The sequence below is a fragment of the Trichosurus vulpecula genome, chromosome 6 (genome assembly GCF_011100635.1).
Source record: "Trichosurus vulpecula isolate mTriVul1 chromosome 6, mTriVul1.pri, whole genome shotgun sequence".
In the NCBI taxonomy this organism is placed as follows: domain Eukaryota; kingdom Metazoa; phylum Chordata; class Mammalia; order Diprotodontia; family Phalangeridae; genus Trichosurus; species Trichosurus vulpecula.
In genome coordinates, this window is record NC_050578.1 from 159,242,650 (window position 1) to 159,265,771 (window position 23,122).

The window sequence follows — 23,122 nt, forward strand, 5'->3', positions numbered from 1 at the left end:
ACAGACTAAGAACTTTATAACTTCAATATATTTTATAATCTAACATCATGAGAGAATCATGGTTTTGGGGGGAGGGGAATATTTCAGACAGAGCAACTAATGATAGTTATGCCCCCCCCCAAATAAGTAATTAATAAGCTTTCCTATTAATCCAGGTTACCAAAGAGGCAGAGGCTGAGCATAGCTGCAGTACACTGAGCCAAATGGGTTTCTACACTAAGTTTGGCACCCATACTGTGAACCCCTGTTGGGGGAAGGGAGAATTGGAGATGCATAACCAGGCTGTCAAAGGAATAGGATATTGCCTTATGCAAACCACAGTTTCAGGGTTAAGTGGATCTTTAAGGGCTGAATTCTCAATCCTCCTCTATCCCCATTTTCAGCCCAAACTCTAGAATCTATCTCTTGTTCATATGTAGCTAATAAGGGACACATTCCATTAGACTGGGGCCCACTGTAAGATTGGTACCCTCAATGGAACTGGTCAAAGCTCTGATACCATCGTGCCAGTGACTGTCCACTGTCCTAGGTTTAATAGGGAGATCAAGTCTCCAACAAAAGGAAGGGGGGGGGGGGGAGGTGAGGAAGGACAGGGGCCACAGATGGGATGCTCAAGACATCATCAAAAGGAGGTTCAGGAAACAATCTAAATAAGTGAGACGACTTTGGAACTAACATGCTGAACTGGCTATAGTATTTTTTAAAGACTGGTGGTTTCACATATAATCCTTTTTTTATCTTTGTAAATGAAAATGTTCACTATTTTTACAACCATCAGTAATTTAAAACACTCAAATGTTCAAGAAATTTGTTTTAATTTACAAAAGGTATAGAGATAGCTAAAGACCCTTTCCCCACCCTACCCCCCTCTGCATTTTAAAAGCCAGTAGCTCCCTCCCAACACCCTTCAGATTAAAGGAAGAGACAACCAACTTACGGGTTCTTCCTTTCCCACCCAAGTCCAGACAGTCCAGATTCAAATCACATTGCTCAACAAAATCAGCCCCATCCTCCCCTAAAGCCAAATAAATCCCTAAGACTAGCAATCTGCTCCATCTGTTTTTAACAAGCATAACATAGGTCTTTTTTGTCAAAAAGGTAAGGCAAACTGGCTTCCCTTGGGCCATGGATCCAGGTGCCCAGGCAGTAAGTCTTTTTATTCCACCCAGTCAAATCTACCTACCCCACCGCCAGCGGACAACCAAGATTTTTTATTTTAGCTTTCCCGTTCCTAGCTTATATACACCCTAATCTCTCACTAGCCCCAAGTCATTATTATTGTGGTTAATCCTTCCTACTAGAAGAGTACCAGGAATTCCTGACCTGAGTTCAAATCCAGCCACAAACATTTAATAATTGTTTGACCCTGGAAAGTCTCTTTAATAGCTATCTGCCTCAGTTTCCTCAACTGTAAAATGAGGATAATAATAGCACCTGCCACACAGGTTATTGTTAAAGTCAACTTAACACAGTGCCTGGCTCATAGTAGGTTCTTAGTAAATGCTTATTCCCCTCCCTTTCCCTTGTTCATTTATTAAAGATAGTATGAAATGGTAGAAAGAATAAGTATTCACACATGGGCTAAGGAGAGGACTATCTCAGATTAAGAATATGATATAGGCATGCTGCCTGACCTAGTAAGACCAATCTAGAATATTGCATTCAAGTGCTACAGAGCATGAGAAGCCTGGGGAGCTAGGCTGTGCAGTAGATGGGAGTGCTCAGCCTAGAGTCAGAAAGACTAATTTTCCTGAGTCCAAATCTGGCCTCGCACACCTAACCAGCTGTGTGATCCTGGGCAAGTCACTTCACCCTGTTTGCCTCAGTTTCCTCATCTGTAAAAGCTGGACAAGGAAATGGCTATGAAAATCACAAATGGGGTCAACAAAGAGTCAGACACCACTTAAAATTTTCTCAGGATAGTTTTCTTTAATTATTTAAAAGCCTCTCCCCATGGAAGAATGTATTCTTGAAATAAATGGCATGAAAAAAAAAAGAAAAAAAAAGAAATAAATGGCATGGAAATGTGTTAGATTTGGAGTCAGAAGACCCAAGTGTGAATGCTGCTTCTGCCATTTCTAACTGTGATCTTAAGCAAGACAATGTGGGGGTGAGGGAAGAGAGAAAAGGAAAAGATGACAAATTTATTTCTCAATCTGGGGAGAGATTTCAGGAGATCCATGAACTTGAGAGGTAAAAAAAAAAATAATGTCTTTATTTAGCTAATCTCTAACTTGAAATTTAGCATTGGCTTCAATTACTCAAAAACATTCTGAGAATCTATAGGCTTCCCCAGAATGTCATGACAAAAAAGGTTAAAAATATCTGAACTAAGGTCTCTCCTGACTCTAAATCTATGATCTCTAAACTGCTAAGAGAGAGATCTTGGCTCGATGCAAACAAAAATTCCCAATATGTTTGCTTCTTAAAAGTAGAATGGGCTGGCTTTCTCATGAAGTATCTATGTCACTAGAAGTCTACAAGCAAAGGCTAGATGGACCATTTCTTGTTGAGTTTGCAGGTAATTCCACCAAAGCCTAAAGCCACAATGTGCCTGGAAAATAGGATCTGGAAAATAATTTTTCTATGAAAAAAACAAAGTTAGAAACATCCTTCTATCTGCTCCTACATTCCTCATATAGTTGGGCATCCCACTAAAAAAAACAAAAACAAAACACTGAAGTCCAGGCCTGGCCATTGTAATCTTGACCAAAGGCAAGGTTCAAGCAGAGAAGAATAAGGAAAAGAGCTTGAGAATAGGATAGGGATAGCTGTTACAGGAGAGTCAAGGTAAGTCATTATAGTAGATCAAGAGCTATGTACCTAGGTTAGTGGAGAGAACAAAGGAAGAAAGGTCTTCTTTCTGGGGATAAACCCCAATTCTATCCAGAAGAAGTTTCCCATAACCCTTTCTTCTAAAGCCTACCTATTTTCTTTTAAATGCCACAATTTCTAAGGTTTTGGGGGACAGAGTAGGGAGGGTAAAGGTAACATAGCCTATTAAGTTTTTTATGGAACTCGTAATTTTACTGACAAAGGGGAAAAGTACAAAGAATAAAGTTTTCTTCCTATACAACACCCATATTTGCTTTTTATTCCACAAGTTGACAGAAAGTTAAAAGCAGATGTTGAGCAATGTTTTTCTACTAAATGCTCCTGCAGTAAAGGATCAAAACTAAATTTTAAAATTGCAAAACCATTACATAATCACTGTGACTTCTTGTGAAGTCATATGCTGAATACATAAATGTTCCAAATATAATTTTCCTGCATAAGAAAAAAATAACTTTACCATATGTATGAAAATATAATATAATCAAAAGTTTAAAATTTCCTTGACACTAATTTGCCCTTTAGGAGCATACTAAGACTTAGGACAACATGAGAATGAGTTTAAGTACTTTAAATCAGCAATTCTTGAAGTGTGGGTTCAGGGACCCCTGGGGGTATCATTATTTTTAATGCAATGTAATGTTTAATGTAATAAATAATCCTATATTTGTATCTTTCTTTGTTTTCTACATAATTTTGCATGTCTATTACAGATTGCTTGGAAGGGTGTCAATAGGGTTAAAAAATAAATATAGAAAGGAAATTTATGGAAGTCAATATTCTTATGTAATTAGCAAGATGGGTGGGCAGTTACTTGATCTGAGGGAATGAAAGGTAATCCAAATACATTAGAGGGGGGAAGATCGGAACATTTAGAAAAAAGAATTTTTAAATATGCATTTACTAATGATCATATTAAAAACATGACTAGGCAAATAAGGTCTGAGGAACAAGAGGATGTCAGCTTTTCAAAAAAAAAAAATCAAAAGAATTTTATGAGCAATACGACATAGGCAAAAGGCAAAAACTTCCTAGAAAATCAAGATTCCTATGCCAAAGGCAGATGGAGAGAAAAACTGTTAATTCCATACCAAAACTATCTATAGAATTGGTAATTTTGTATAGAAAGCCACTGTCATCAACCAACATAACCCTCAAAAAGTTAGGAATGTAGTCCCTAAACCTAGTTTCCAATATAATATAAATCCATGACTCTTATAAATCTCTTTACAATTTCCCTAATTTTCTTAACTCTATGTAAAATGGTCTTTTTAAAAACCTAGATTTCTCTGCAGTTTCAATTTTTCACTGGAACTCACTAGAATTGTTCATACTACACACACACACACACACACACACACACTCACACTCACACTCTCTCTCTCTCTCTCATGATTTTAGCCTTCCTCCCCACCCCCAACTTAAAGCAATGTACTATATGGATACTGCTCCCAAACCATACTTTTCTCTCTATGCTGCTAGAATATTCTTATATAGCATATTGCAATAAGAGAATAATCTCATATCCACATCTACTACCCCAGTGCTTTTCCAATCAAAATTTGAACCTTAGAAGCATCTGCTACTTTTCCTTTGCCCTGAAGTCCTTTCTCAGCACCCTACTCTTTTCTTTGCTCCTCCTCTCCCACCCATTCCCACCGTCCATCTCTCTGTCTCTCTCACTAAAAGCAGGCTGTGGTGCAAGTTTAATAGGAGGTTCAGTGGATCTGGAGTCAAAGGACCTTAGTTCAAATCATTTCTCCACTACTTAACGTAACTTTGGCTAAGTCTGAGTCTGTCTCTATACCTGTAAAATGATTTGGACAATATTAGTTCAAGTCCCTTTCAACTTAAGACCTAAAACATGTCTTTCTTAGCTGGCCAATACATCTAACTTCCTCCTACCAGTCTGGAATGAAATTCCTTGTCTCTAACTTCCATCAAAACACAATGCTTTCAGAAAGTCAAAAAGTTTGGAATAAGGTTTTTCCAAAAATGACGATAGTTAATATCCTGTTTTTTGGCAGGGCAATTGGGGTTAAGTGACTTGCCCAAGGTCACACAGCTAGTACATGTCTCAAATGTCTGAGGTCAAATTTGAACTCAAGTCCTCCTGACTCCAGGGCCAGTGCTGCACTCACTGCGCCACCTAGCTGCCCCAGTAATCTCCTGTTTTCTACTCACTTCCTCCTTAATCCCATTCTTACTTTTTTCTCCCTCTAAATATATGCCCAGTTAGTCTAAACTCTTCTAAGCGTACAAAAATATCACATTATTCATTCTAAAATTTTTTTAATGGCACATCCATCATCAAATGAAAAATTAAGTTTTTTCAATGGGAAAGAAAATGCCAAATTCCATATGTTAAGTGCTACATATCACAACGAGTAGCAACAATACATACCTCTGTAGAAAAATCCTCCTTCCTTATCCAGTTAACTGAGAATGGATCTTGCAATATATTCTTTTATTTGACAAAACATTTGTAGTTTGTTATTATATTTATTACTGAACTTAGTATGTAAAAAAAGTGTAATATTTAATTACCATGTGTTGAAACTTTAACTTAGGAAGAGGCTGTAGTTACCTCTTTTTGTAGATGAAGTTTGAAGCAACTGTTTGGCTTTGAGGGAAGTACGAGGCAAATTTTTCAGCCTTTGGGAAGCTGTTGAAAAATAAGGAACTGTAACATTTGTCTGGAAGGACAAGATAAAAGTGCATAGCTTCTGTAAACTTGAAAATTCAAAAATAAACTTGAAAATTTATCAAGGAACAGAAACTAGAAGAAGCATTATTAGAATTCTAGAAGCAGAAGGATTTTTAATTGATGCTTGGTGAATTAGGATGCAAAGGAAAGAGCTGAGAATCTTAGGTGCAAAATGCAGGTTTTTAGCAACAGTTTCCTCTGGATCAGGAAAAAACCAATATGCAAAACACCCATGGGAAAACAAATCACCAGCAGACATGCTACAGAATGCAAAGATACAAACACAAGACCAAGTCCAAAAAAAAAGGGAAAAAAAGAGCATACAGAATTAATACGTGGCCCAAAACAAATGCTGTGCTTGTTTAATGCAAAAAATAAATAACAAAACAAACCCCTATCATTTGCAAAGCAATTATATAGGCAAATTTCCTTAAGGGAAAAAAAACCTGGGAATTTTTGTAGTCAAAAACAAAAACCTCTCAAACAGATGGGCTCAGTCACAGGAAAGTCAAACATAAGACATAAAAGTTGTTAATTCTACTTCCACAATACTTCTCGCATTCCACTCTACTCTTCTGACTCACTGCTAGCACCCTGGTACAGTACTCCTTGAATACTTAAAATGTCTTCCTAATTTTTTTTCCCTGCCCAAGGTTCTTCCCCTTCTAATCTTCCTCAATATAGATGCCAAAGTGACTGACTTTTTAAAGCACAAGTATAACCATTTCCTTCCTCAATAGGTTCCACATTATCCCCAAGATCAAAAATCAAGCTCCTCTTGGCATCTAAAGCCCTTCACAATCTGGCTCCATCTTGCTTCTCTAAGCTTATTATACGTTCTTTCCCATCATGGACCCTCTATCCAACAAAACTAACCATCTTCATACAACCTCCCATCTTACTGCCTTTGCTCAATCTGTCCACCATACCTGGAATGCAATTCCTACTCACCTCAGGCTCTTAGAAGCACTACATTCCCTTCAAAGTTCAGCTCAAATACCACTTCTGTACAGTAGATCCTATACTCAAATCACCAGCTACCACTAACTCTTCCCAAAAATTACCTTCCATTTATTGTGTATATTTATTTCATATATACATGTGTCACATATTGTCTCTCCAAAACAATGTAAACTCCTTGAAGGAAGGAACCATTTCATGTTCTCCCCCATGCACACAGATGCTTCTAAGTGCTTGTTGAAGAATCCAACAAGTCTACTGTCAAAACCTGTCTGGTTATAAATTACTGCAAATTATGCCCTTAGCTATGCAGGCTAATCTTGACTAGAGGTTCCAAACTTCTATATTAGGAAAGGTTATCAAATAAAGAGTTCAAAACTAAATCAGAGTTCCTCCTATTTAAATGATATGGAATACTCAGAACCAAGATACAAGAAATAATCAAGGGGCCCCCCAGACTAAATGATGACTCTGCAACATATTAAGACTCCTCTCACCAGTGGGACCACAAGGTTCCTGTTCCCTCCACAGGCTTAGGACATGCTGCAACCAATAGTAAGTATTCCAAAGTTGTCACAATGTCCATTCAACAAGGCCATTGGTTCCAAATCTATCCAAGTAATAAAAGCAGCACAGGACAATGAAAAGAATTTACCTCAAGCAAACTAGGTGTAGATCCCAGTTCAGATGCTTACTAAGCTGTATTGACTATGAGTAAGTACTTAACTACTATGATCTTCACTTTCCTCATGTATAAAATGAGGGTGATGCCTGCACTACTAATCTCATAGGGCTGTTGTGAGGAAAGCACTTGGTAAAATTTAAAGGAACATATGAATATGTTGTTTTTATGCATTTCAGCAACCCAGTACATCACCTTCAGTACCAAGAAGCTTTCTATTGGCACTTACCAAAATAAAACAAAAATAAATACCCAAAAAAATCATATATCTGTGTATCTGCCACAAAAATCTAGCCAGACAACATTAATCACCATGGATGTGGAATAAGGAAGAAGTCAAGACATGGCAACAAAAACTAGGATTTACATCCAGCTAGAGTTTTGGTATTGTTTTAGACACACTACTTTACTTCAATAATTTCTCAGCAGAATTATAATTTGGTAAATCAACCAAATACCAATTCTAAACTTTACAGTTTAACATTTTCGACACAGAAGACAAGCCTATGTATCTAATTTTAAATTTATTTAATGGCACTAAAAGCATCAAAGGCAGTGGGATGCTATGGAAAAACTACTGGGCATAGAACCAGAATAGACCTGCCTCTGACATTACTATTTAAGAGGGAAATCACCAGCTGACTTGGTTTCCGCATCTGTGAAATGGGGGAATAATATTTGAAGTACACACTTTGTGAGTGTAATTATGTAGATCAGATGAAATATTACATGTTAAAGACTTCAAAAACACTGTGTAACTGTCGGGTGATTATCTCATCATCACCATCAATGTGTTTTTATCTGGACCTGTGATATCACTGGTGTAGGGAACTCCAAGTGTGGAAAGCATTACTGCTGAGTAAATTTTAAGTAACTGTTTCCAAAGCTAGTCAAAGTGGTTTCAATGTCAGCCAGGTTAGCACATACTTCAACAATGCTATTGCTCTCTCCTAGGTTCTAAATCAGTTTCAGAATATGCTGCCTTCTAGCATATCAATAAACCACAGGTAACAGTTGGCGATATCTGGGGTATAGAATGATTTCAGCTACCATTTAACTGTTGGAATGGTTCAATGATTCTTTGATTTCTAAACAGACATAAGAAGCTTCTGCTCTTACCACCACCACCTCAACCTCATTAGCTCAATTATCTTCTTGGAAGGGCATCTGAGGCACATAGGTACTGGCCTCCTAACCTTCCATACAATGAACATGACTTCACAAAATGCAAAGCACATGGAAAAGACAACACTCCTTAGAATAAATTCTGGGACAACTCCTTTGAAAGGTGCACTCAATCTTTTCAAATGTAAATCAACTAGCTGCATCAATTCTCCCATTTCACTAGTTCTATAAAAAGTTCAACAATCAAAAAAGCAAGTGTACTATCTTTACACACAATGCTCATTTGTACTTGAAGTTTCTAAGTATCCAATTTCTATCTTGTACTTTTCCTGATATTGAGGCAAACGCTTTTTTGACCAGTCACTATGAAATTATCTTCAGTTTTGTAGAGAAAGCCACCTTCACCAATCTGGTTACTAAATCCCATATTGTAATGTTTTAAACCAATCCTGATCAATAATTTAAAGTGTCCTGTTCTGGGAATAGCACAGAAGCCACTGTCACTAGATTTAAGAGCACATGTGAGTTTGTGAGGTGAAAAAGACTTTGAAAGGTGAGGAAAGGGAAGGCTGGTACTGAAGGGCTTTGAACACCACATGGGATTTTATATTTGATACTGGAGGTGAAAGGGAGCCACTGAAGTTTACTGAACAGGGAGGTGACCTAGTCGGACCTGAGCTTTAGGAAAATCACTTTGGTAGCAAAATAGTGGCTAGACTAGAATGGGGAGACTTTTGGCAGAGATACCCACCAACACTGCAGTAGTCCAGGTGTGAGATGAAGGCCTGCACCAAGGTGGTGGCAGTATCAGAGAGAAGAAGAGGATATGAGAGATATGCAAAGGTGACATCAACAAGCCTTCGCAACAGATCGGATATGGCAGCGAAGGACTAAAGATGACACCTAGGTTGTGAGCCTAAGGGACTGGAAGGATATCCTCTATAGGAGCAGGAAGTTAGGAGGCAGACAAGGTTTCGGGAGAAAGAGAATGAGTTTGATTTTGGACTGCTGAGGTTAAGATATCTTAATGGATATCCACTTATAGCTGTGTGAAAAGCATTTGAAATTGTGGGACTGGAGGCCAGCAGAAAGCTTGGGGTAAGATAGGCAGATTTGAGAATTATCAACTTAGAAGGTACTAAATTCATGGGAGCTGATAAGATTATCAAGTGAAATAGTATAAAGGGATTAGAGGACCCAGTACAGAACCCAGTGGGACACTTTTGGGGTTAAAGGATGATCTGGGGGCAGCTAGGTGGCACAGTGAGTAGAGCACCAGCCCTGGAGTCAGGAGGACCTGCGGTCAAATTCCGCCTCAGACACTTGACACGCTTACTAGCTGTATGACCTTGGGCAAGTCATTTAATCCCAACTGCTCTGCCTTCCCCCCTCCAAAAAAAGACAGAGTGATCTAGATGAGGATCCAGCCAAAGGAACTGAAGATGGAGTCAGTCAGAGAAGAAGAGAACCAGGAGAGAATGATATCCCAAAAACCTAGAGAGAAGAAAATACCAAGGAGGAAAGTGTGAACCACAGTAGCTGCACAGGGATTAAGGAGAACAAGCACTGAGAAAATGGTTTAGAGCAGGGCTATCCAAAATACGGCCTGCAGTGAGATTTTATGCAGCCCACCTGTGGGTTTTAATTTTTCATGTATCAAAGACAGGTTCTGAAACACTAGGTCTTTCTTGACTCCAAGGCCACAGGTAAATCTGCACCCCTTACCTACTTTCTAGACTAAGCCTGGACCCTAGTTGTTACCTACTATCCCTGTGTGAACTTAGGTAGGTTGCTCAACTTCATCAGGAGACTGGATGTGACCAATTGGTTCTCAAACTATGTTCCGCAGGCCCCTGGGGATTCAACAGCATTTAGGGGGCTTGACCAAAAGATGAAAACTATGTTCATAACGCTAGTAAGATGTTATCTGCCCTAGTCCTGATCTCGCTTCTTCCTTGAGATATTAAGTCTATCCTACAAAGTTTCCTGTGAAACCCAGATAAAATCTTGAATTCTTCATATTGCCAAAGGAACCGACCATTAGCTATGTGAGCCTTTGTTTTTCACCACAAAAATTTAAAGCAGGTTTGCTATAAGTGATAAAAACCAATTTAAGAATCTAGAAAGAGCTATATGTTTTTTATTTTACTTTTAAGTATCAGAGGGTAGGAGAGAAGTTGTCATATTACATTTTTCTATAGCCTATAAGACAGAGAAGGTAAGAAATCTTGGTTGTAAGCAAAAAGTGAAGACAAACAGAAAGAAAGGGATTGTTTTCCTGGAACCTACCAAAACCAAACCCAACTAGTGAATAGGAAGCTGAAACAGTAATGGAGAGGGTCTGAACTCCTCCAGTTAGCATCCCTTTACAGAATGTGAGAGGCAATCTAAACCTACTCATATATGAACTGTAATTATAACATACCCAACAAATAATCATTCAGCCATTACTTCAAGAAGAAACCCACTACAACTCATTCCACTTCAGCCCAATATTTTATTCATTTGTTTGAAACTCAAGCAAAATCAATCTATCCTCTTCCATAAGACAGTATTTCAAGATAGTTATATCCATGTCCCTTCTAAGTCTAGTAGTTTTCCAAGCTAAAATCCCTAGTTCCTTAAAATGTTCCCGATGTAGCATGATCAAAGACCTTCATAATCCTGCTTTCCTTCATCTATTTGCTTCAGTGTCCCTTCTAAAATGTGGTACCAGGGCAAAGTACAGTGGACTTATCACCCTTACTGCAAAACTGGAAACCATCTTTTTCTTTATACAGCCAAAAGTCAAATCAGCTTTCAAGACTGCCATATCTGTCGAACGCTTAAATCCTTTTTTGACCACACTGTGTAATAAAACCTCTTCCACTTTGTGTGTGTGTGTGTGTATAAAAAAATTTTGTATTCATTCCTATTAAATTACATACAATTGGACTGAGCCCAATGTTCTTGCTAGCCCATGGGGTTCTTTTAGGATTTCGCCATCCAGTGTACTAGTAATTCCTCCTAGATTTGTCATCTGCAAATATAAGCATACCATCTTGAAAAGCATGGGAAATGTCAATGAATGCTTCACTAAAGCCTAGGTAGGCTGTTTTATCTGCAGCATGTCCAAGTCTGCTTGTCTTGAAACTCCATCAAAAGAGGAAATGAGTTTAGTCTGGCATGATTTCTCTATGATTAGTACTATCTCCTTGATCTGTGGAGCTGTCTCTGTTTCTAGCACTTCTTCACACTCCTATTCTATTCAGAGCTCTAGTTTATATAACAAACTGAAGAAAATCTTAGTCTTTTCTGGGATCTAGGTCCAAGTTATAAATTTTTTTCAACCAAAACAGTTCATGGGTAAATCAGGTTCAATAATGTATTTCTTTTGTACCTGCTTGCTCCTATGATCTTGCTGATTATTGAGAAATAAAAATAACCCACATGTTATAACTATATTATAAACTTTTGCTTAAATATAATTTTGTTTAAATGAGAGAGCAATATTCAATGTTTCTGATGGGTTTTTGCAATATAAAAAATTTGTTAATTACATTATTTTAGGTTTTAGTGCAAGTCCACCTGTTATCCCTATTATCCAAGGATCCGCCCACTAACTGCACAAAGAATCATCACAATGTTAGCCACCAGGTAATGCCTTTTGACCACAGAAACTCACCAGCCTATCCACACTGATAAAATTTTTTTAATACATTTTTTAAAATAAAAATTTTTTAATACATTTTTTTAAAATTAGGGCTTAGAAGATATAGTTGTTGATTAACTAATGGCTTCATTCTTGGTCTGAGAACATTATATGGGATTCATCCAAATGAGCCCAGCACAAAACCCAAGGGGTAAACATAAAAGATATAGGCAAATCTCTGATCAGGCTGGGCTCCACAATAGGGTTTCTTGACCAAACATGTTCATGGGTATCTATTTTATGGAACACAGTATATGCTGTGAGGAAAAGAGTTTCAATTAAATGGTTAAGCACTACGCTGATAATTTTTTTAAACTCAGATAAAATATTTCACTAAATAATTCGTTCATGGTTTATTTGATAGTTTGGCCCCATCATACAACTCCAATATAAAGTCTACCACACAAGGAGTTTGTCAGGACATCTAGCCGTGTAGGATGGGGAATTTTACAAATAAACTTTATCATTCAGCACACAAAATCTTTTATTTAGCCCCTCATCATTTTACCTTTTTCTCCTTTGCTTTCTTACTAGAAAATTCCTACATATTTTTTGGAAGGTGAACTTTCTCTATTTTCATTCAAATCTGCCCTGCCACAGTGGCCAGCCTTTTCCCTTCTTTTGTGTGGAAAATTACAGCCTATTTTTCTTATAACTAAGTGGTTAATAAGGAATTAGAAGCAAGACACTTGATTTACTACCCCTACTCAAAGATACCTTCCTCGAATTGGAAGAATTATGGAAGCTCATACACATACCACACTTTATAGTACTCCATATTCCTCTAATCTATTTTGCTTTCTAAAAGCTGTTTACCTTTTCCAGTTGTACTTTAAAGTATTTTTAAAAAAAAGCCTGGGGGCAGCTAGGTGGTGCAGTGAGTAGAGCATTGGCCCTGGAGTCAGGAGGACCTGAGTTCAAATGTGACCTCAGACACTTGACACATGTACTAGCTGTGTGACCTTGGGCAAGTCACTTAACCCCAACTGCCCTGCCTACCCCCCCTCCAAAAAAATGCCTAAGATTAATAGTTTTTAAAAATTAAATATAACATTGAAGCTTGTGTTCCACTCAGATTTGAATGCCAACATCCACCATATTGCAGCCACAGCAAATTGAGCATATAAAATTAGTGGAATGGCACAGCATAGTTACAAGGCAAAGAAGTGGTTCCTTAGATAGAAATGATAGCATCCTTGCAAAATCAGGCTCATGCAGCCCAGAAGATAAGAGCCAAAGCTTTACCACTCAAGAGCCAAAAGTAAAAATAAAAGAAAACAAAAGCAGCATCTATTATGCTAGCGATTACAGCTGTTTATGCAAAAAAAAAAAAAAAAAAAAAGGATTAGCATTTGATGAAATAATTTGAATTAGCAACAAACCTTGTGAATGCAATAACATTTAAGTCACATGACATCAAAATAGAAAAATCTATATCCAACAATACAGTGGTAATAAAACTGTACTAAGATATTATTTATTTATGTAAAATATAAACATGACAAAAATCTGAAATTCTGGGCGGAAAAAATTTCTCTAACGTCAATGTGCCAACAAAGAACAATATTAACACTTTCAATTACTCTTCTAATCAACAAAGTTTATCTGTACCACTAGGTTTCTTACTACTTAGACGTGCTTTCCTCCAAATTGATTTCTTACTAAAAAAAATATAGTTGCCGAGTTTGTTTCTGTTTTAGCATAAAGCTTAACAATGTAGCCAAAGAAAAGCACATCAATTAGGTCCTACTGAAAACAGAAACAATGAACAGGCCAGTTAAGTTCTCTCCCTTCTACCTCTATAAAAATGTGAAAGTGAAATTAAATAAAAACTAAAGCAAATAATGCTTTTCCCTAAAATTGGAATCTTATCCCTTGTATTTTCTCTAGGAAAAGTCTTTTACATACATTTATGTAAGAAATTACGGTAAAGCAGATAACCCTGCCATGCTATATAGGGCAAAACAACTTCTCAAGTAAAAGATCAGGCCAGTGTTTGGTATCATAACATAATGAAGCTTCTGTGCTCCTGAAATTTTAAAACTTATGAATTTCCAAACTGCATACTTTTTTGTCACTGGCTATTTTTCATTTTCAGGAAGTATGAAAATCACCAGGATGATGAAAAATCACTCAAAAGGCCACAATTTTTTTAAAAATAAGAAAAATGGTGAAAAAAATATCACTGATTTAGAAAAGTGGCCCATTTAGGTCAGTATTCAATTCCTGATGATGGCCTCTTATCTGTCTGAAAAGCAGCCCTAAAACATTTTTAAATTAGCTCCATTTTTAATGGAGTGTGAACTCCGGGATAAAAATATGGAAGTTCTAGATGTATGTGTGTATAATTCAAATAACAGTTAAAACTCCTTCAAAAAACAAATAAAATCACTTATGAAGTATCCTTATTTTGATTAGAGTTTAGCTATGTCTTACATACAACAATCACTCAAATAGATATTTATTGAATAAGAGAACAGAGTATCATTGTGACTGCTCAAGGTATAGCTAATCAAGAGGTGACTGTAACATAGGTAATCTTTACTAATCTTTTGTATTATTCAGTCTTTCCTGTTCAATAATGAATTAGGATACATGTTCAATAATAAATTAGGTTTTAACAAACCTTTCAAAAAGGCATAAATTGTCAGGCATAAATTTGAAATACCCCTTTTTGTTTTTTGTTTCAAGTATCCTTTTTTGGTTACTGAACACAGTACTACAAACACATAAATGCAAATCCTCACTCTTCTCTTAATTTAAAAAGTTACATTAGTAATCCTGTTTTTCTGTCCAAATTATTTTGTAAAACATTGTAATATCAATATTTATTACATGGTTTGCATTACAATATCATGCAAAAGAACAAAGCAAATTCAATAAAAATATTTGAATTTTTTGTTTTCTCTGAACTTGGGTGTTTTAAAAATATTAGAAAGAGATTTGTGCCCTGCCTATTGCTCACAGAATCTCAGACTAGTAAGGAACCTCAGCCACCACAGAAGAATTTATCCTATGATACACCTGATAAAGTGTCATTAAGTCTGAGAAAACCCATTAACTCTGGAAATGGTCTATTCTACTTTTATCACAGAAATCATTTGTATATAAAATTCCCTTCCTTCAATAATTACAAAATCCATGCCCTTATTTTGCAGTCCAAATTTATTATCAATATCTTTTCCAAACCAAAAACAAGAATTTTGGTCTTTTCCTAAAGAACGACAGGGTAAAAATCTGAGGAGAATGAAAATAACTTAAAAATCAAGCTGCAATATCAAAGCATGGATTTAAAGTACGTTGTAACTCTTTGAAAAGCAGATATTAAAAGAATAAATAAATAAATGGAATAAGTAACAGTAACTTTTGACAATTAGTAGGTCAGAGCCTCAGTAAAATAAAAAGGTTGAACATGACAATTTGAGGTACCTTTCTGGTCCTAAGATTCTATAATTGATTCAATGATTCATTACAATGTGCCAAATAATCAAAATAAAGGTTCAAGAAGTAATGAAACAAAAAAATGCCTGCATGGCTAAAATTAGGAAAGAGCTTGCTAGATTTTAAACTATATTCTTCATTTACTTTGGTTTTTTTTCCAGAAAGAAAAAACCATGAATTTTCATATTGGAATGGTGGAATTGTGCATTTTGATTACAAAACATTTATAAAAATGGTGGCCATTAAAAAAAACTTTAGTAATCTTCCAGTTGAAGATTTCCAAGGAAAATAAAGATCGTTACCCAGAGTACTATTTTCTATAATGTGCTTTCTGATTCCTTAATGGAAAAATGCCTTCCACTCATTAGCAAGAAGCTATATTTGCTTTTTTCCAGTCAAAATAATGGCATTCCTTCTTTTCCACTCATGAACATGTTGGATCAAAACAGATTCTCTAATTTAAAACTTTTTAACAATTAGTATATTTTAATTTTCTGATAAATAACAAATTATTTTCCTAGAGCTGTCATACTTACTGGCTGATGCTTGAGACTGAATTCGAGGTATTCCTCCATTTGGCACTTGAAAATTTGAGTCACTTCTGCTGCTTTTCACAGAGTCAACTTGAGCATTAGAGGTCCGGGACAGGTTTGGAAGACTACGCCTTAGTTTTTCTGCATCAACAAATTAAAAATGAAAATATTCTCTCTGCTGCAGAAAGAATTAAAATATTGGCATACTTGAAAATTCATGCTGTTTAAACTTAGAATGCGTATAACAGGGGAGCTCTGTAGCAAAGAACTATTTCTTTAGTTTCATCTAAAGTTTTACTGCATTTCCCCCAAATGTCCTCAAAAAGCGTAACACTTGTGTTGGAATACTTTCAAACTGTCGAAAGCTTAATTTTTTAAAAATACTAACATAGCAAAAAAAAAAATACATTCTAAAATATTAGTTAAGGAAAATTATGCTTTACCTTCATTTTTAACATTGTTTGTTTGTAAATCTGTAGGATGGCCTTGAAGAGATAGGCGAGGTTGCTGTAAGCGGCTTATCATAGGCTGTGGGGACACTCTACTGTATTCCATTCCCCGAGCAGGAGATCGTGAACGAGGAGAATTTCTGGGTGATTGTTTGGGTGAAGGCCGTGGTGAGTTGCGTGGTGATGGGGAAAACCTGTTAACAGCAGGGTATACTGCATGATGCATATTGTCATCTTCATCATCTAAACTTTGAGCATCAAGTTCCTGATCACTAAATGTACCCCGTCTTGTAGAATTACAAGATGAACCAGAACTGCGCCGAGAAGTAGTGGCTGCATATTCTTGTCGGAGACCTGGCACAAAGAAAATGTTATTTTCTACTTAATTTATAACAGAATAAATAAATGCCTAACATAACTACCCACAAGAATAAATGCCCAAACTAGCTGCCCATATTGAAGATCTTTCTAAAAACTAATTTAAGATTAATTTGCCAAGGTAGAATCATAAATTAAACCCCTCAATCCAAAAGACAGTAGTCTCACAATTTGGAATGATAGTACATCAAAAAAATATTGATGGAAAATTCTTGTATTATGTTGTGCAAGGAGAAACTCAAGGAACAAACACTCCATTTCAACACTTGAGCTTTCTCCTTATAAGACACATATAAAGGTATATGTCAAAGTTTTACCTCCCCACACCTTAAAGAAGTAAAGGTATAATGAAAACATTGAATAGATTCCCAATGGAGGATTTATGGAAAATCACAGTTAAAAATCCTACCAAAAGAGAAAGCAAAAACAGATTATGATATGCACTATGGCAAAGGAACTTAACATGGATTCAATCAAGGATGCACAGAAACATGCTCATAGACTCTTTCTGAACAGTAGTTAAGTCAATGTGGATAAGTCATGTCCCATAGTGAACCTTGAGGAAACCATTTTTTTTTGGTTATGGTAATAAATGGTTTGGTAAGTATATTTTGCTTTAAATCACATTTAACCTGTCTAGGACTAATTTCCCATCTCCCCCTCAGATTTAATGATAAATTACATTTCTGAATTCATTAGCAATTAGTAAATAAAAAGAGCCCAGGAGAGAAATAATAATTAGATCATGGCTCTTAAGCTGCATTTAGCTTTTTCTTCATGTAACCACCTGTGAAACTTCAAGACACTACCATATTACACTACACTGAGCAGGGCACAGTAGTCATTAAGTTTAATGAAAACTGCATATCTTTTTTTTTTCCTATTAACATATCTCATGATATCATATTGTTTTAAAAAAAGAACTAGGATCAAGAGACATTTTCTAGGCCTGGCGCTATTAAATAGCTATGTGACCTTGGATCAAGTCACTCAACATTTCTATCCTGTTTCTCATCTGGAAAATTAGTAAGAACTTTTCCAGTTTTGTTTCTATGCAATCAAGTAGAGAAGAAAAGAAAATGAGAAATAAACTGTCCTTTTCAAGGTAGTACTACCTATATATCCCTTTGCTCCTTATCCTCCAAGCATTACTAGATTTGCATTTATGGTTGTGATGGATGGTTCAGAAGAGTTGTGTTTTTGTCAGGTTTTTTTTTTTAACAGGGTTTGAGACAAGGGAAGACCAACTGAAGGATAACTGCTGCTTCTTGGTTATTCTGAAGTATTGTGAATCTCTCTACTTCTGGTACCTTACAAGAGTTTGGAATGCAGACAAAAATCTAGGTTCACAAAAAAATAAAATGGATCAATCCACCCTAAAAGGAAAATCTATAATAGCTAGCATTTATATAGTACTTAAAGGTTTCCAGAACATTCTATATATTATTTCATTGATCCTTACAACAACTCTGAGGTAGTTGCTTTTCTTATTCCCATTTTACAGATGAGATTAGAGAGATTACGTGACTGGTACATCATATAGACAGTAAATGTGGTCTTCTATCTCCAAACCACTTCTGCCATGTTACCTCTTATTTCTTTTATTTTTCTTAACTAGTAAGAAATGTAACAGGTCAACTAATAATAAACCTTCTGTAATCTGAAGAGAGCCTAAGGTAAGCCATATTAAATTTCATTGAAGGTTAAGATATAGTATATGGACTCATAAAAACCAGAACACAATATAGTCTTCTCATGTCTCCCTCGTAACAATGCCCCACTCCATCCCTTATCTGAGAAGCCTGTACCCTAAAAACAGGCACACAAAGCCATGTGTAAGTATTTGCTTTAAAAAAAAAAAGTTTGTGAAAGTCAATTTTAAAACTCTCCTCTAAATGCTATTTTTCATGGTGCTTTTATCTATACTTAATACTCCCTAGAAAATCATGTGATATTAAAAAAAAAATCTAAATTTTCAAAAGGGAAATACTTACTTTCCTCTTGCATCCGAGCTAGAATTTGCACATCTGTTACATCATTTAGCTTATAATTCGATCCAATTGAGTCTTCATCCAATTCTGAAGCACTTAGCTCACTATCTACAGAAGACTGGGGACTGAGTGGAGGATTTTTATCTGTAGAACATTTAAAATTACCTAAAAACAATTTTTAAAATTAAAATTTTGTGAAACAACAACTAATAAACACTAATAATTTTCCACGGGATCCATCTTTGATACAGTTTATGTTTACTCTGTTGATAAGGAAAGTTATTTTTTGTCCCACATTTAAAAACTTTTCAAGCTGACTTTATTAAAACAAAACTGAGGTAAATACCTTTATATGGCACAAAAAAGGAAGCAATCCTGCAATTTCACAAATTAGACAGTCAGACAATATTGCTTCTTTGTGTATGCCTGTAAGGGGTGTGTGTGTGTGTGTGTGTGTGTGTGTGTGTGTGTGTGTGAGATTTAGTACCATCTTTTAAAAAAATGAGGTAATAATTATTATCAATTCATAATAAACACTTCATTTTTAGAAAAAACTATTAATTTTTAAATTCAGTTTTTATGTCTTTTTAAAAACTTTTTCCCAGCACCTCTCCCCTACCTCTGCCAGAGAGCCATACCATATAACAAATAGTATTTTTAAGAGCCTAAAAAAGAAAAAAAGAGCAAAAAAAATCACCACAAGCTGATCAATATCTGAAAACATGTGCAATGTGACATATAATGTGTCTGTGGAACTCCTACTTCCACAAAGGAGGTGCTTTGGGGGTGTCTTCTCATGTCTCCTCATTTGAATAGTGCTTGAACTTCACAGTATTTTTTACACTTACTTTGACTTTTATGTTGTATGTATGTGTGTGGCTGTAGTCATTGTTTTAACATTGTTTTCTTGACTCTCCCATGTAGACCTTCCCAAGTTTCTCTGTACTCACATTTATCATTCCTTACAGTACAGTAATATTCTATTATATTCATGTACCACAATTTGTTTAGCTGTCCCCAATCAGTGGGTATCTACTATATTTCCAACTCTTTGCTATGATAAATAAGTGCTGCTATACAGCTTTTATTGCGGTAGCAAAAAAACAAGAAATTGAGGGGATGCCCATCAACTGGGGAATGGCTGACCAACGTGTGATATATGAATATTGTAGAATACTATTGTGCTATAAGAAATGATGAGCAAGATGGTTTCAGAAAAACCTGGAAACTTACATGAACTGATGCAGAAGAGCAGAACCAGGAGAACATTATACACAGTGACAGCAACACTGTATAATAATGAATAACTTAGCTCTTCTTAGCAATACAATGATCCAAGACAATTCCAAATGGCTCATGATGGAAAAATGCTAGCCACATCCAGAGAAAGAACTGGTGGAGTCTGAATGCAGATCAAAACATAATATTTTCACTTTTTATTTCATGGTTTTTCCTTTTGGTCTGTTTCTTCTTTCACAACGTGACTATTAAGTAAATGTCTTACATGATCGCAAATATATAACCTACATCAAATTGCTTACCATTTTAGGGAGCAGGCAGTGGAGGGGAGGGGGAAAAATTTGGAACTCTAAATTTTTTAAAAATGTTAAAAATGTCTTTACATGTAATTGGAAAAAACAAAACTTTTTAAAAAGTGCTATTATAAATATTTTGGTGTATGTGGATACTTTCTCCTTATCAATTACTTCCTTGGGGCATAAGCACAGAAGCAGAATCTCTGAGCCAAAGGGTATGAACATTTTACTCACTTTATTTACATAATAATTCCATTGTATCAATTCACAGATCCACCAACAATGCAAGTGTGTCTATAATCTAACAACCCTTCCACAATCTCTATTGCTGTTTTGCTCAGGGTATGAGCTGCTAAAAAGCTACAATTTAAAGAAAAGTATTTTGCTAAAGGTTGAATATAACAAACAGAACCCAGAATTCCAGTTTTCTACTCCAGTGTCGTCCTCTCTGTAACCTAGTTACCAACGAGTTAGATTGTTTCCCCAGATGTATCATCACAGACACTAGACTGTTACATAGTCTAGTCTCAACATGTCAACCATCCTCACATTTGTATGGTATTTCACGCTATTCCATCTCCTCATACATCTTTGAGTAGATTCTAGCAAGGGGCTTTCCAGGTTTTTCTAATTCTACTGAGAATCAGATAATCAAACAATGGTACAGAGAAAGGAAATCAAAAGTTCCTAAGGATGACAGCTCTTTCCCAAGAGATAAAATTGACTTATCTGGTAATAATGCAGATGATCATGATTGCCTCGAGAGCTGCAGCACATACTTCCACATCTGAGCCACCAGGACGACAGTGAGGTCAAACTAAGAATAGCTACTATAATATTATTACTAATACTAGGATTAAAATGAGATTCTCAACAAGAGGTGAGTCATACAGAAAAGTAGCTGTGAAGAGCTCTGACCTTTGTAATGACCAATCTTGACTGTAAGACAGCACGGTCTCGCATAAAGATCATTGAAGTTAGGGAATTTGAACCTATGGCTTTTGATTCTATTTATCATGAACATACAAAAAAAAGAAGAAATAATTGCAACATTAAGATTTCATCAAAATCATGAGGGCTACAGAAAGACAGGAATCATTATCATCAAAACCATGATTTGGTCCAACTATTGTGGAAAGCAATCAGAATTACACTAAGAAAGGGACTATAACTGGAAACAATGAGTGCCCATCAAATGGGGGAAAGCTAAATAATGTAATGGGGACAGGCTAAACATGGTATGTGAATTTAATGAAATACTACTGTACTATAAGATATTACCAAAGGTACAGATTCAGGTAAAACTATGAAGACGTGAACTGATGCAGAGTAAAGGGAGTGGACTAAGGAGATTTATACAATGACCATAGCATAATAAAGGAAAACAACAGTGAAAGACTTAAGAACTCAATAATCAATCCTGACTTCAGAATACTGATGAACCATGCTTCCCACCTCTTAGCAGAAAAGTGATGAACTATGAGTTCGGAATTAGACATATTTTCAGACACAATCAATATGTGAATTGTTACAAAGGAAAGCTTTTCTTTTGAGGAGAAGGAATTGTTGGGTAGGGAGGGGTGGTGAAAGTAATACCCAATAAAACATTTGAAAAATATACATAAGAGCAGAAGGAAGTTCAAAAGAAGGATACATACAAGCAGGGCAATGTTGATACAATTATATGAATGAATTTTGAATTCCAGAATAGAAGAAACTAATGGACCTAATATATGGAAGGGTGGGAAGGGAAAGAGGACTGGGGGAATTAGAGCAAAGACAGGAAATGGGGAATGTCTTTCCCAAGAAGGTTATAAAAAAAGACATCTGGGGCAGGGCTAAAAGAGTTCTAAATACATGTCATTTTAATGATTACTACTGTAACAGGTTGATTCTTACATTTTCCCCCCAAAAAACTACTTTTCACAAACATATCCTAGAGCTCTAAAAAATTCCCCTTAGTTCATTTGGGGGTGAAGGAAAGAGTTCCCCAGAGTCAGAAAGTTGTTTATTCAGCACTTCCAGCTTTTAGAAAGGGGTTCTCTTTATAAGTAATCTCTAAACTTTTAATTTAATCACAAACCCCTATCAATAAAAACAAAACAAAAATTTGTGAGTACATAACCTCAATGTATATTACTAGACTGAGCCAGTAAGAGAACTTGTGTTTTGTCTATCTTTGTATTCCTAGGACTGAGCACAATGCCTAGCACCTAAAAAGGCAAAAAATAGAAATCAGAAATCTCTAAGATAAAAAAGGTACCCTTAAAATAACAAAGGATTCAAAAAACCCTTTTACTCTTACTAAAAATACTGTGTATTAGTAAAAACAATGTGATTGAAATATTTTTAAAAACTTTTGTTAAAAGGCATTCTGAGGCCAAGGTGAGAAGGGAATGCATTCCAAGAATAGGAAGGAATTAGGAGTTTAAGCGTCATGAGTAAGGAATTCCTCAGAATTAGCTTCCACTGACCACTGGATAGGTAGTCACTAAAATTCCAGGGTTTTTTCTTAATCTCTCTTGATTTCTGTAGGAAAAGAAGCTATACCCATGAAGAAGCTTCTCCTCACCTTCATTTCTCTCTTCAAGCCTCCCACACTTACATTCCCCCCTCTCTTTGCTAAAGACTTCACTCTTACTTTACTAAGAAAAACTAAAGACATTCATTATGAGCTTCCTTCTTCTCCCAACATACTCGACTCTCTCCTTTCTCCCAATATCTGACAATGAAGTGGTCCTTCTCCTTAAGGCCAACGCCTTGACCTGTGCCCTTGATCCCATACCCTACCATATCTT

General features: G+C 36.0%; 1 protein-coding gene across 2 annotated transcripts in view; it reads right to left on the minus strand.

Annotated features, from left to right (window-relative positions):
- Positions 1-23,122, minus strand: part of SLAIN2 (SLAIN motif family member 2) — a 75,278-nt gene that overhangs the window by 8,088 nt on the left and 44,068 nt on the right. Inside the window, exons 4-7 of one of the 2 annotated variants that reach the window (XM_036763090.1) lie at positions 18,793-18,954; positions 16,415-16,774; positions 15,975-16,112; positions 5,420-5,497 (exon numbers count right to left, since the gene is read on the minus strand). In XM_036763090.1, the coding sequence (XP_036618985.1) occupies positions 5,420-5,497; positions 15,975-16,112; positions 16,415-16,774; positions 18,793-18,954 (738 nt within the window). The remainder of the gene's footprint in view (positions 1-5,419; positions 5,498-15,974; positions 16,113-16,414; positions 16,775-18,792; positions 18,955-23,122) is intronic. The other variant, XM_036763091.1, reaches the window with a different exon arrangement.